We start from the raw sequence: 14198 nt of genomic DNA, 5'->3' as shown, positions 1-14198 counted from the left end.
GTTTTCTTGAGTGTGCTCACCTATGCAGTTCGAATTCGCTATGAACACAAATATTAGTGTAAGAGCAGGAACATTAGAAACTTGGGAAATATTCTCATGTGCGCATTATCTAAGCCTTGAACTATGTGTATAACAATGCATCAAATTTTTAATTCTTATACGTTTATTTCCTTTTTTTGTTGTTTTTATTCATGAATAAACAGTACATATATACCAACACAAAATATTTTTTATCACATTACCGTCACCCTATAAAAATTACGGTAAACTTTTTTCGAAATACTAGATCCCTCAGAAGAATTGGAAGCTGCAATAAAGAAATCGACCCTGGGCAGTCGCATATGGCGAAAAAAATCGACCCTAAAAGGGTTAAAGCATGAGACTGAATATGCACATATTACATTTGACCTCCGAGATAGCCAAGGCATTTGGTTGTGTTCAGAGAATTACTTCCTCAATAGCACTGTGGCAGAAAAAAAAAAGCCTGTATTACAGGGTGTCTACCAAGTTGACATTTCCAAATTCCCTGAGTTTTCCAGGTTTTCCCCAAGTGCCTTTGCAAAATTTCCTAAGTTCCATGAGTTCCACTTTCCATGATTTGTATCCTGCAAGAACGCCGCTGACAGTCCAAAGCACCGAACAGTGCACTTGTTTACATTGGCAGGTGCAGCGACTATTCCTCATTCGCTTGAGATATAATGCTATAGCCACTCATCAGTGACATCTATTAATGTCAGAACATATAAAAACAGGCAGATTTTGTGCATGTAAGCACCGTTGCATCACTCTGAATCTCACTAATATGAACGACCACACATCTTCGAAAACAGTGAGCGGGAAATCGTAGTAAGGGAGCGTTGTTACGCTGCCTACTTATCATTCTTCGTGTTCTCTTCATGCACACAATGCGTTCCGTAAAGTGGACATAGATGAGGACTTTGCAAGAATGCATAGTTTTCTCACGGAAGCACCGATGCCAGTATAGGCACTGTTGGCAGCTTAACTACGCCATTGTTTATGCTGCTGTATCAAGGGGCCTATGCTTGCTGCCCTTGTGATACAAGGCAAGCGGTGCACCTCGGAAGCTAAATAATGAGATCTCATCCATTCCCCTGGTGCTTTGCGTGCGACGATGCACTTCCTTGCCACTTTCCTCTCTCGCGTGCGCGAGATTGAGCCGCTATCAATGGCTCAGCCGCATAGGCTTTCACTTGCACATACAGCATGTAGGCCAAGCCGACGATTTTATTGCCCTTGGACTTTATCCAGATACTCACGGCGATGGCGACAGCAAAAACGCCCCTGGAGAGTCCATATAATTGCTACTGCAATAATAAAAACACTTAATCTAGTTTGAATAGTTAAGTGTAATGTTTACTTCATTCAAAAAGAAAACAGAAGGAAGGGGTTAGTAAAATGCACAGCAAGTGGTAAAAATGGTAAAATGGTAAATGGTAAAAAAATGGTAAAAGCCTTTGCAAATTGAGTCGAATATTGTCAAATACAAATAAAAAGGAGGCGCACACAGAAGCAAATATTTTTCAAAGTGAGCTATTTTTATCAAGTGATAGCAACAATTTTGGTTTGAGGCCGGAACTTCATCACAAGTGATTCTCTCTCAGCAGCTACAAAGTCAACGTCAACCGTCCTGATATACGCTCAGCTCGCGCACAATGCCCCACTGTTGTGTTTCACTGTTTTAGAGAGTTTATTTCAGTTTGAATGAGGGACACCTGCATCTCAGCGTCTACTAACGCTTTCCGTTTTTTTAGCTCAAGCTGCTTCAAAGATGCGGCGAAACACTTCCTTTCTCGTTCATTCTTGAGTGCGTCGGCCCTTTCTGTTTTCGTCCTTTCTAGCTCCTCCTTCCACCATGCGTTCGCCCCGCGGACGATTTGACGCATTCTCTTAGTCACTTCTACACTGGCAACTCCTCCAGCCGATGACACGGCGTCAAAGACGATTCATTAGGCAACCAGAGATTGTTCCTTCTAATTTTCGACAAGACAGCCCTTGTTAACAGAAAATCCCCACTTCACAGATGCATTTCCGTGCGAGAGAGAGAGAATCATCTTGGCAAAAGTGAGTAGTTCCTTGTGTGAACCACAGATACCTGCCCAAAGGGTATCCAGCCGATCCGTGCTCCTGTCAAAATTTTTCAACGCTGCTTGCGCCTAGGCTAAGGAGCACACATGCTTGTAGGACCGCGTAGCCCAATCAGCTTCCACTCCAGTCATTCACTGGTGTTCTGTCACAACTTCGAATGCATAAGTTAAACGCCTTTCCCCAAGCTCGAGTATCAGTGCGCAGGCGGGATTCAGAGAGGACGATCCCCTCATCAGCTTAAATTTCAACGGCGACCTTTCCGCGATTTTTTTGGCACAGTTCTTCATGAAAGCGGTGCAGTCACTTCTGAACTCAAAAATAGTACCATCTGAAAGTTTTGGGGCCTTTCGGAGCGCATTCTTCGTAGCAAAGCCAAGGTTGATCTTGGGCGTCGCATGAACGTTCGCATGCTGGTCCATGTCAACCTTTATCAACTTCAACGGACTGTCCTCTGTCATCCATCACTTCTTTCTTCACTATTCTACTCATTAGTGATCGCAGAAGATTTTCCAATGCTGTACCAAGAAATGGAAGCATAGGCGAATCCATCTGGAACTGAGCCAGGAACGGCTGCAATTCTTCCGCGATACAAAGCATAAAAGTTAGCTTTGCAGACTACAGAGGATCATGGATGGGTGTTTCGACGACGCCGTAACTGCCGCTGGTCGGTCGCTTGTTCTCGTTTCGACACGACTCAACATACAGCTTTAGGTAAGGCAGGACCTCAAGAGCCCCCGAAATTACACAAACAGTTTCAAGCCATCGCACAGAGCAAAACTTCAAAGGGTCAATGTTGCTCCCGGTAATGCGTGCGTATTCAGCACGCCGGGGAGGTACGCATTTAAATAAATTGTACATAGCCCAGAGAAATCCCACAAGTTGCCACCCTGTTGCCGTGTGTCCGGTTTTGAACGCGCCATTCGCTACATGAAGGCCACAGCTTCCAACGTCGAGAATTTGGCGGCCGTCATTGGATTCACACAGTTCTTGCTTGATCTCACGGAGAAACATCATGTTTACGTTTGGCCCATCTATTGATATCTGAAGAATTTTCGAACGTGAGAGTCCATCAGTGGCACTTTTAAATGCGGACACCAATTCTTCAGCTCGCATGCGCCCAAGAAAGCATGACATCAGGTAGCGTGTTTTCCCGCTTCCCTCTGCATCCGACCAAAAGCGAGCCAACACATCCATTTGCTCCTTTTGTGCAACTTTGTTTAACGAACCCGCCGTGGTTGTTCAGTGGTTATGGTGTTCGGCTGCTGAGCACGACGTCGCGGGACTGAATCCCGGACACGGCGGCCGCATTTCGATGCGGGCAAAATGCGAAGACACCCGTGTACTTAGATTTAGGAGCAAGTTAAAGAACCCCAGGTGGTAAAAATTTCCAGAGTCCCCCACTACGGCGTGCCTCATAATCAAAAAGTGGTTTCGGCACATAAAAGACCATAATTTAATTAATTAATTTCCTTTGTTTAACGATTCGTCAAACGCAAAGACGATGTAGGAGGCTTGGTTCAATTCCAACACGAGGCTCTCTCTAAAGAAAGGTGCGAGGCCATAGACAATAGTATATCCCACCTTATCTTTGCCAAGCTGCACTTTCTTGGCAGTAGCTGATGATGGGAACATCAACGGGAACAGAGAAGCCCATGCCGCGGCAGCACGGAATGATGTGTGCGTCATAACAGCATTGAGACACCACATCACCTCAGCATTTATCACTTCTGTGTCACGTTGAAAAATATCCTTTGCCGTACGCTTGGGTTGGATGTTTGTAGCTGTGGTTGAAGCAGATGAAGGCGGCGCACAACCTGTCGCCACTGGCCCAGCTTTGATCACAACAGCGCATGGCGGTTCACTTGCCGGCGGCATAAGAAACGAAGCTACAGAGGGTGTCCTGGCTCCGTTTGCAGCAAGCCGGTGCTTCTTACAGCGCGACTTGTCACCGCTCTTCTTCCCATGTTGCTCAGCGAAAACTGCTTTCTGCATAGCGTACAGTACGCCGCGTTCACTTTATTTTCAACGAGCCTAACCCAGGCGGCAAACTCGCACTGTTTTGGATTCGTCCGGTTCTGGATGAAAGTACACTTGGACGCGCTCATATCTGTCACACCAAACAAAGCTTGCCTGCTGCACCACCGCAATAACTAAACCAAGTCGGGTCAGAACGGGGTCACTAAAAATTTTTAAAAAACCGCGACACAGTTCGATACATTGTACCTCTGCCGGCATCAGCAGATCGCGGCAGCGTTATGGCAGGGCGCGAAGCTGTAGTTGCACTCTGCTTTGCCGCCTGCGTCCCGCGCCTGCCACCCCTCGAGGTAGAAATGGATGCTTCCATCAAAGCATTGTGCAGGAAAAGTTCGTTTAAGACTCGTACTGGAAAGCGGAAGCGTAGCGACAACTTTCTATGGCTCTGCAGGGAAAGCTACAGAGGCAAAGTGCGCGCAAGTGAGAGCACTTCTCAAGAGTCCCGCGTTCTCATCCATGTTAGTTTAACCTGGGGAAGAGAAAACAAACACCTCATTAGAAACAGTTAAGTAAGACAAAACACACCACTGAACGTAAAAGTTTACTTATTTTGAGGCTTTTCCCTTCCCTGTCTGGGCAAAAGGGAAACCGCCGCTCGTGGAAGTAATAGTCCAGTGTCTCTGAACTATTATCGAAAGAACATTTAGAACCACTGGCACAACAAAGAATAATCTCAAAACTTAAGTTCATTTACCTTTTGCACAGACACTTCAAAATTACACTGTCACGTTACTTACTTGATCCCTTTTTACACTCGTCAAGAACTAACCACACAGTAAGGTAGTTTGCCAAGCTCCAAGCCGCGTTAATATACATAAATATTCACTGTTTCCCTCCGCTACCTCTTACTGGAACAACTTACCTAACAGTGCTGTGTGTTGTAATACAATGAACTTTTTGTAACCAAATCAGGGTGTCTATCAAGTTGAAATATTCAAATTCCCTGAGTGCCTTTGCAATTTTCCCTGAGTGATGCAGAACTATGTTTTATGTCAAGACAGGCTGAAACCACATTGCCTGATGCTGTCACTCTCTAGTAAGCACATGAAAAAAATAACATCGTGACTTAATCCAATTTAAATACTAAGAAGTAGTGTTTATGTTATTCAAAAAGAGAATAGAAAGCAGGGGTTAGTGAAATGCACAGCAAATAAAGTGTCTTCAAAAAAAATTGCAAATGGAGTTGTACATTCTCAAATACGAATAAAGAGGAGATGCATATAGAAGCAAATATTTTCGAATATGAGCTATTTCTATCAACTGATAGAAAGTGGTATGAGGCTCAGTGGTATGAGGCCCAAACTCTGTCACAATTGAGATTCTCTATCAACAGCTCGTAAGTCAACCTCAACTGTCCTGACATACTCTCAGCCCAAGCACGATACCAGAGTGTTGTGTTTCACTGCTTTAAAGAGTTTATTTTGGTTTGGATGAGGGACAGCTGCATCTCGGCATAAGCCAAAACATTGTTTTTTGAGCTCAAGCACTTTCAAAATGGCGGCAGCAAGCTTCCTTTCCCATTTATTCCTTGATGTGTCGGTCATTTCTGTTCTTGTCCTCCTTCCGCCACTCGTTCACCCCAAGAACCATTTGAAGCATCTTGGTCAGTTGCACAGTCTACGAACGATTTTTCAAACTCCCTAGGGGCCGCGAAAACGTCCGAAAAATCGGCCAGTTGGAAAAAAATAAATGCATGTCATTTACTGCCCTTAGGGGCTCAAACCACCACAGGCACGTTCAAAAACGCTCTGAAGGTCTGTCGGTACACATATTAGGCATGTCGGTGCTCGTACTGCGACAGGAAATATTGGGTGCACGCATGTATAATTAAGGAATACATACTGTGTTCCGTGGCAATAGTCCCTTCCAACACTTGTTATGCTTCACTGCAATACTTTTGCGTATGCTTCACCAAGTAACATTTCTGTACAGAGGCAAAGCTGACTTTTGGGAACTGGCATTATGCAACACACCGTGTTTTCGAATCGCGAGGACCACAAAGGCGGAGTCCGTGCCATTGCTGACATCAGCTAATTCTTTAAATAAAAAAAAAAATGGCAGTGGCTTAGGTAAGGTTAAGCCCAGGATGCGAAGCATACTAGCCTTTATTTTAGTTGTTGAACCACTGTTTAGCCTGGTGAACTGCTGTTGCTTGGCTATATTTGGTTCGGCTAGACGAAGAAACAACTCATGCATTACTTCTTCGCCTTCAAGAGTGGAACGCGACAGCGTTCCCGTCGACCCGCCAAGGGGTGTAAGACAATGGGCTACAGGGCAGCGACTACGCGCCCCGCATTGGACGCGGTGAGCGTCGAGCAAAGCAGCGTTCGGCGCGGCAACGAAATGTGCGCCTGAGCAAGAGACGCACGCCTTAGAAACAGCGCGTTTCTAAGGCAACACCGCATTCACTAGAGGCGCTTTTGTACCGCTTTGAAGCGTTGTACTCGTGGCTCAGTGGTAGCGTCTCCGTCCCACACTCCGGAGACCCTGGTTCGATTCCCACCCAGCCCGTCTTGCAAGAGTTGAGCCAAAGCCACTTCTCCTCTGTCGTGACGTCACGGTGTCACGTGATTTCATGGTCACCGCCGCGCCTGAGGAGCTGGGTTGAGCCCTCGTAATATGCTTCGCATAAAACTCGGCACCCAACGACAAGAAGCTTCATAGCGAACATCAAAGCAGCTAGGCCTAGCGCTGCCGCAGTGGTGGCAACGGCTGCCAGCAGATCTACGTGCGAGTGTGCCGGTTCGAGGTGGCAGGTAATCCAAATGGCAGGGGTGGTGCCTTTGATTATTGCCGTTTTGGACCTGCGGTCACAGCAAAACGTCCGGAAAATCGGACGGTGAAGAGTTCTTGCATCCGAAATTTGACACATTCTGATACATTGACTCTATGTGGTACGCGGCGGTGCCGCGAAGCCGTCTAAATTATCGGGAATCCGGAAAGCCGGTCGTTGACTGTACACTGGCAACTCCTCCAGCCGATGACAGGGCGTCAAAGACGATTCATTACGATTCCTGTCTGTTGCTCGAGCCAGCAATACTGCGACTTTTGACCCTTTCAAAAAATTGTCGCTAATTTTCCCTGATAGAGGCACAAATTCCCTGAGTTTTCCTACTTTTTCCAGACTACTCAAAATCCCCGAGAATTCCCAGTTTTCCCGGTTGGTAGACACCCTGCAAATATAAAACCATTTATTTCTGTTCATGATTGCTGTTGTTTAACGTTTGCAACCACTCCAGCAAGGGTTTTCAAAGCATGCAGTATGTTCAAATAAAATAAAATATACCAAATGGGCAGAAAGCATAGGGCCCTTCGATATACCATCGTAAACAACCGCCTCGTTCAGCTGCCAATAGTGTCTATACTGGCATACTGGCATTGGCGTTTCCGCGAGAAAACTATGCGTTGTCTAAATAAACAATCATACACGCAAAGTCCTCATTTGTGTCTACATTACGGAACATATTGTGTGCATGAAGAGAATACGAGGAGTGATAAGTAAGCAGCATAACAATGCTCCCGTACTACGGTCTCCCATTTCCTGTTTCCGAAGGTGTTTAGTCGCTCATATCAGTGCGATTCAGACTGATGCAACAGTGCTTCAATGTACAAAATCTGTCTGTTTTGATATGTTTTGATATGTTTGACATTAATTGTTGTCATCAATGAGAGGCTAGCATTATACCTATAGCAAACGACGAGCGGTCGCTGTACCTGCCAATGCAAACAAATGCACCAGTCGGTGCTTTGGACTGTCAGCGGTGTTCTTGCGGGATACAAATGCAGAAAGTCGTGCTCCACATCTTAACCCTTTAAGGCGCCTTGTACACAATTGTGTACATTGTACTTCTGGTGTTTTTTTCGCGTTTAGGGCGCGCAATTTTCTATTAGGTTGGCTTTAGCACATTCCCAAACTTTAAACTGACAACCATGTGCATTTTGGGCACCATGTGTCGCATTTCGGTGAAGATGTTCATATCAAAACAAGAAATGGCGGACGCCGGAGCAGCAAAGAGCGGTGAGTCAAGTTCTTATTTTTTTAGAGCCGCTTTTTTTATTGTGGCAAGCGAAAAAAAATTAGACGCGCTTGTGCATCATATGAAATACCGAGGAGTGATAATTTTATCCCTTCTGAGGAGATGACCGAACGCTAACGCTCGCACGCGCATGTGTACACGATTGTGTACAAAGCGCCGTGGTCGCTGCAGAAATGAAGAACGCTGAGAGTTGCTTTGATTTTCTTTCCAGGTTTTTTGGCCATTCGTCGTTCTTTCTACAATGCAAACAAGTATAAGAAAACCCAAAAGACAGCTGAAAGGCTTTTGAAGCTCATTGCTGATAAATGTTTCCGACGTTGGGGAAAGTGACGAAGAAGAAGCCACGTGTGAAGCGACCGACGCCTGCGTTGCAGCTGCGTTCACCAACCTCACAGAAGAGGAAGATGCTGCTGCAGGGGAAACGCAAGCTGAAGAAGTGGACACAGAGTGTTTTTTCCTTTTGTGAACCTGAGTATCTGCAATTCTTGGCTGGACTACCAACGTGACAATCAAACGCTGCCTGGAGCTAAACTCCTATATTTGATGAATTTTCAGTTGCTTGCAAGCTGCCGAAGCATTAATTAAGTCGGTACTACCCGAGAAAAAGCGTGGAAGGCCTTCCCTTGCAGAGATCCAAGCACCAAAACCAAAGATAGGACAAAAAAGCAAGAATATCGCTTCCTTGCACCGACGCGCACTACGACGACTCCTTTGACCATTGGTCCGAATCCCGCGACCAGAAGGTGCAAATCAGGTGCAAGCTCGAGAAGTGCACACGAGGCGCCCGGATATTCTGCATGAAATGCGCCGTGCAACTGTGCCTGACGAAAGAGATAAATTGCTTCCTCGCATTCCACAAGTGAATTTTGTGACCACCGAGGCGCTGTGTACACAATTGTGTACGATGTTGCAAATAATAAAGTTTCATGATAACTTTCAAGAATTCGATGGTTTTGTGTTTCTTAGGTCCCAAAAAGAATGTCTATATATAAAAAGATTTTTTTATATGCATAATTGCAAGTGACGCCTGAAAGGGTTAAAGTGAGATTGCGAAGCGCTTTCCTGAAAAGGAGTAAAACACCTGAAATAGCAAACAGTACATATAAAATCAATGGTTAGGGTTACCCTTGGTCTTACGTTGCAGCACGATATGTAGCCTATGGGCACTGGCTGTCATGGTGGCGGCTGAAATGCAACGGCAATTCGTGGCTATAGAATTCATCAGAATCGTAACTGTCAATATTTGACAGATCCGAAGAGCTGGTGCAACTGAAACTGTCACCCAAAGGTCCGGCGCTGTCACAAATCAGCTGAGTGTCTGTCTGCTCTTCGCTGGTTCGTTCGCCCAGCGGGCGAGACCGGCATGTCTAGCACACCTTCCACGTAAAGCCCCTTAAGCTCCGTAAAGTAGCAACATTCTCCTCCTCCACCTTCACTTGTCCTCGTTTCTCCTCCACTCCCTCCTTGACCGTGACGCTACCTACACCGCTCTAGTGTAGCAGACGAGTTTTCGCAGTGTTAATGCACGCATGGCAAAGCAGTGGGCTTTAAGCATTCGCGTTGGCTTTCTAGCTCTGAGTAACTTCATGCACAGCATAGAATTTTTATATGGATTGTTATACAAATTCAATGATGGCAGCTTTTTTTTTTTTCCTGCTTTGATAATTATTGTTTAAAAATGTATCTGAACAAGCCCTAACGCTGTGCCATGACGACTCCGAATGTATCGCCTGTGCTACAACTAGGTACGCAACATTTTTAGAGTGAGTGTCGCAAGATACTGTTGTGAATGGTTGTAAATAACACATTTACGATCGAATGCCAACATCCTGACCTCCAGCAAGCCTTCAGTAGCGTACATAATCCGCGCCCTCCTTGCTATGTGAATTCCCAGCGCATATCAGCTATGACGTACAAAGGCCGACAGAAAGCACGAACAATTGCTGCTGAAGGCTGAACGCAATTGCTGCTGTAGTGGCTGTGTAGCCACTACAGTGCCACCAACATGCCCACTTGCCACTCTTCTAAGCATGTGCAAAGGCTCAGAGGTGGGCGATGGTGCTATTATGTTTCTCGTGCCTCAATGTCGACAGAAATATGTGCGGCCGATCATTGAGTCAGGACTCTGCGTATATAGAAAATGAAATCAATTTTTAAATATTTGTTTGCGAAGCGGTAATGCGGTAACAGCACTTCGTTCAGGCTCAAACAAGTGCATTACTTTTTCAGGTTAGTGACTCATCACGAATAACATTTCATAGTGCATTAGCTTGTCCGTTCACGAAGGGACTTACTTGTCGTGAACTGAGTTGCACTAAGATGCATGCATTGAGAGTGGTTGGGCTCACTCTGAAATAACATTTGTGAGATTTGACTTTATTGAAGTGATGATGGCACAAAGAATTGCCGCGTTATGACGCGGCCAAAATTGCAGTAAGTGAAATCTTGCACTCATTCAATTGAGCGCCATTTGTTGTCTCATTACGTGTGTCTCAAAGAAATTGTGGTGAAACGCGATAATAGTTGAACGAACGAGTAAGCAAACAACCAAACGAACGAGCGAACAATGACTAAACCAGCCAGTGAACGAGCAGGCGACCGCACGTTTTCTTTGCGAGTGCTCCACTGCCACACTTTAAAGCTGACACGAATGATGTACGTCTTAAAGACATGATGCTGTCGTTTGGTGACAAGCGCTATTTTGGGAGAGCGCATATACACTTTTCGCTTGTATCGCAAATCTACCAGGCGACCGCCAATGACGAACACGAACAAAAGAGGCAAACAAAGCTATTCGCTCTAATGAAGGCTATTTAGTAACCGCAAAATGCAGAGAGGGATGCGCTGAATCCTAAAGGTTTCGTAATCACATTTTTGCACGCAGCCTCGTGTGCCCGTGATTTCAAGCCTGTTGGCATACAATATGATTAAACACACCAAATACGACCGTACTACTTATATAAATAAAGTACACGTCGCGTAGGACTATACCATGAGAGACTCGCAACTACCTTGTATAGTCGTGTGGAGAATGTTGGTCTGAAGTTCTCCCTCCCAATTTGATGAATCCATTTCTTTCTTCCTAACCCGTAGCGATTACCAGACAGAATTGAGAAGAGCTTCTTCTCTTTGCTGAAACTATTTTGGCATACGAAGGCACAGCTGGTTATGGTGACAGAAAATGCCGTGAAACGACGTTGCACTTGCCACGAAAGTTCAAGGCGTTCACAAACCAAAACAACACAGAAGAGCAAAGGCAGCAACATGTGTTCCTCACCACTCCGTAGACACTTCTCAAGCGAAAATGGCGTTGAAGCGCGACAGTAAAGAAACGAAGCCGATGCGAGGGCCCAGATGTCATTAGGCCAATGGCGACGCGGCGTCGACCAGAGTGTGTGAAGAGGGGGCGGCATTCTTTAAAGCATGGCACTACTTTGCGAAGTTTAAGGGGCTTTACTTCCACGCTGGGGACACTCATGACGTCACGCAAAGAGGTTCGCTCGGCTGCTTGGTCAGGTTTCGGTTTAGTTTTTGCACCTTCTTTGTTTATTTAAGATTATTTTTGAATTTGCGGAACAATTCTAATATCGGACATGTGACAGGGGGGTCTCGTGAACCTATTATTCCATTACTTTGACATGGTCAAAAAAATCACCGGAGTTGCCCTTTAAAAGCTATTAAAAAATTTTTGTTGAAGTGTCGCTAACATTGACAAAACAACCATGGTGCCCCTCTTCAATGGCTAGGAAAAGGATTTGTAATATTAACCATACCTTATACTTGATGTAAAAGTCCTCTGCATCTTGATCGTCTGTGCCAGGCAATTTGGGTTCCAAGTTCAGCACCTCCTCCTGTAACAAAAGTATTGCACTGCAAACAGGGTTTGCAAAAACATACAAAATGTCTGACATATCAGCCTTCGGACTTTTTAAGATCAATTATTTAGAACAATAAGTCTTAGACTCGAATGTTAGAGGAACTGCACGTTATAGCAATCTGCCTCAAGCACGAGCTAGGGACAGTTGCCGTTTGTTCTGCAGGAAACAGGTCGCGGTGAATAACGCTGACTGGCCTCTGTGGTGTAAGGGCACACGCCTTCACGGAGGAAGGAGAACATCTCGAATATAGGTTGGAAATGCTAGACGTCACTTTTCTCTGCTGAGTTATCTTGTGCCTTCGCTAAATATTTTCGAATTCCAATGTGTGCTTGTCATGAAGAGCACGCCCGGACATTACTGTAACTTGCGACGCCAAGCTCAGCCCTATCCAGTTGTCTCCATACACTCAAGGTTTTGGATGCCACAAATGCAAAAGGAACTCCACTAGAGAGCCCGATGGCAGTTGTCATCCGTACAGTGACGGCGACAAAGGACCATTCGCTGCGATTTAAACAAATCAAGTGCAACGATATCGAAAATGTAAGTACATATACAAATCGCAAACCGTGCGCTGTCCAAAACTCCGTTAACACAGCGAGATTCACAGTACAGTAATAGAGCAGAGTGTGTACAGGCCTCGTCTTTTGTTTTGTTTCTCTTTATTTCTTAGTTTACGTCCGAAGATCAAGAAGGTTGCAATATTACGTAGCACATGGGCAGTAAAATGCTGACCGCTTCGCTCGAGGCATGAGCTTATGAAGTTGAAGCTTGCACACTTGAAAAGCAATTGTGCACAATCACGCTGTTTCATTCAGGCACGGAAAACGACGCGTCGCCTCACACCGCCAGCGTTTTGAGGTGGCATATATTCAAAACGACTAAAAGAGCTGCCGGTGGTTCAAGGCTGTGTGGCACACGTGCAATCCACATCTTGCCTATGATGTGACATCGTTTCTAAAACAAGCTGCTTACCTTGTCGGGCACGATAATGCCAATATCTTCCATTTTAGAAACACACTCGCTGCATTTGCCTCACGGCGCAAGCACTGTAGCGCAAGTCACATAATTTCAATGATGCCAGACTTGGCAAGCTCCACTGCTCTGTATTTCGCGAAGAATCAGTCTCCATGTGGGCACGAAGCATGCGGACACTACTGGACAAGCCGTAACTAAATCTTATAGTATTAGTTTTATTTCTCTTTCTTTTGCTTCTACAAGTCACCTATTTCATTTATACATTATGAACAAAAATCAACACTGTGTTAGCGACGTGCATCCCGAGACCACAGGGTTGCATACAATCATAGAGTTTCTCGCTAGTAATACAGTGAGAAACTCTATGCATACAATAATTGTACGAAACTCTGCCTGAGCGCCTGGTTTGAGGCCTGAGGCAGAGTTTCCTACTATACTTATCATAGAATAAAGAACCACCTTGTATGAAAGCCTTAGGTAACTGAGAAGACTATTCAGGATTCTATTGGGACAATCCAAGCCAACTGCGCAAGGTTGCGATTTATTATTCCATGATCGCGATGTTTTCGGTGCGCCAGGCAGCGGATGTGTCGCAGATAAAGACAGTGAAAGTAATAGCGAACCTGTCATAAACTTCCTTAGCATTACTTTGAAACTGTTGTGTGCGTCGCGACGGTGTCTCTTAGTCGTTGCCTTTTGCTAACGAGACGATGTCGCGAGACCCCGACGAAGTGGAGCGTCTGAGTCATGCTGCGTGCCTCAAAGCCGCCGTACACTACACAGTGGGACGCATCTGCGAAGACATGGCCGAAGCAGAGGGAGGTCTTCCTGTGCAGCGGGCAACGGTGGCTGCGTTTACTGAACTGGTGCACCACGAAGTGGGCCGTGTGGCTCGCGACCTTAGTATGCTGGCACTACACTGTCGCAGAAGCACCGTGACTGCTGACGACGTGCTGTTCATCGCGAGAAACTCTGGCGAGTTTCACGAGTATCTCCAGAGCCTGTTGCCCACGCCCAAGAAGATCGACGGCAAGCGTAAAGTTTCTGCCAAGGGTCCTCAAGAATGACGCAGTGCGCTGCTGCCGTTGGAGATTAGCCCGGTCGCGTCCTCGAAATACTGATCTTATGAACAGAACGGTGTTAATGACCGAACACACATCCATCATTT

General features: G+C 45.6%; 3 protein-coding genes across 3 annotated transcripts in view; 1 reads left to right on the top strand and 2 right to left on the bottom strand.

Moving 5' to 3' along the window:
• The window catches only part of LOC135910104 (26S proteasome regulatory subunit 6B), a 51594-nt gene extending 38409 nt beyond the window's left edge, over positions 1-13185 (bottom strand). Inside the window, exons 1-2 of the mRNA XM_065442142.2 lie at positions 13028-13185; positions 11951-12028 (exon numbers count right to left, since the gene is read on the bottom strand). Coding sequence (XP_065298214.1) covers positions 11951-12028; positions 13028-13060 — 111 coding nt within the window. The 5' untranslated portion in view covers positions 13061-13185. The remainder of the gene's footprint in view (positions 1-11950; positions 12029-13027) is intronic.
• On the bottom strand, positions 2722-4098 carry LOC135910084 (uncharacterized). The gene is made up of 2 exons (XM_065442091.2): positions 3589-4098; positions 2722-3330 (listed from the first exon to the last, which is right to left on the bottom strand). Exons 1-2 carry the CDS (start codon positions 4096-4098, stop codon positions 2722-2724), a joined length of 1119 nt encoding a protein of 372 aa, XP_065298163.2.
• A 555-nt stretch (positions 13186-13740) lies between the features above and the next one.
• LOC135910080 (centromere protein S-like) lies at positions 13741-14097 on the top strand. The gene has a single exon (XM_065442088.1). It carries the CDS (start codon positions 13741-13743, stop codon positions 14095-14097), a length of 357 nt encoding a protein of 118 aa, XP_065298160.1.
• Positions 14098-14198: the final 101 nt, after the last annotated feature.

This window comes from Dermacentor albipictus, chromosome 4 (assembly GCF_038994185.2).
Source record: "Dermacentor albipictus isolate Rhodes 1998 colony chromosome 4, USDA_Dalb.pri_finalv2, whole genome shotgun sequence".
Classification (NCBI taxonomy): domain Eukaryota; kingdom Metazoa; phylum Arthropoda; class Arachnida; order Ixodida; family Ixodidae; genus Dermacentor; species Dermacentor albipictus.
The sequence above is the reverse complement of the archived record's forward strand: the minus strand, read 5'-3'. Positions and strand labels throughout refer to the sequence as shown.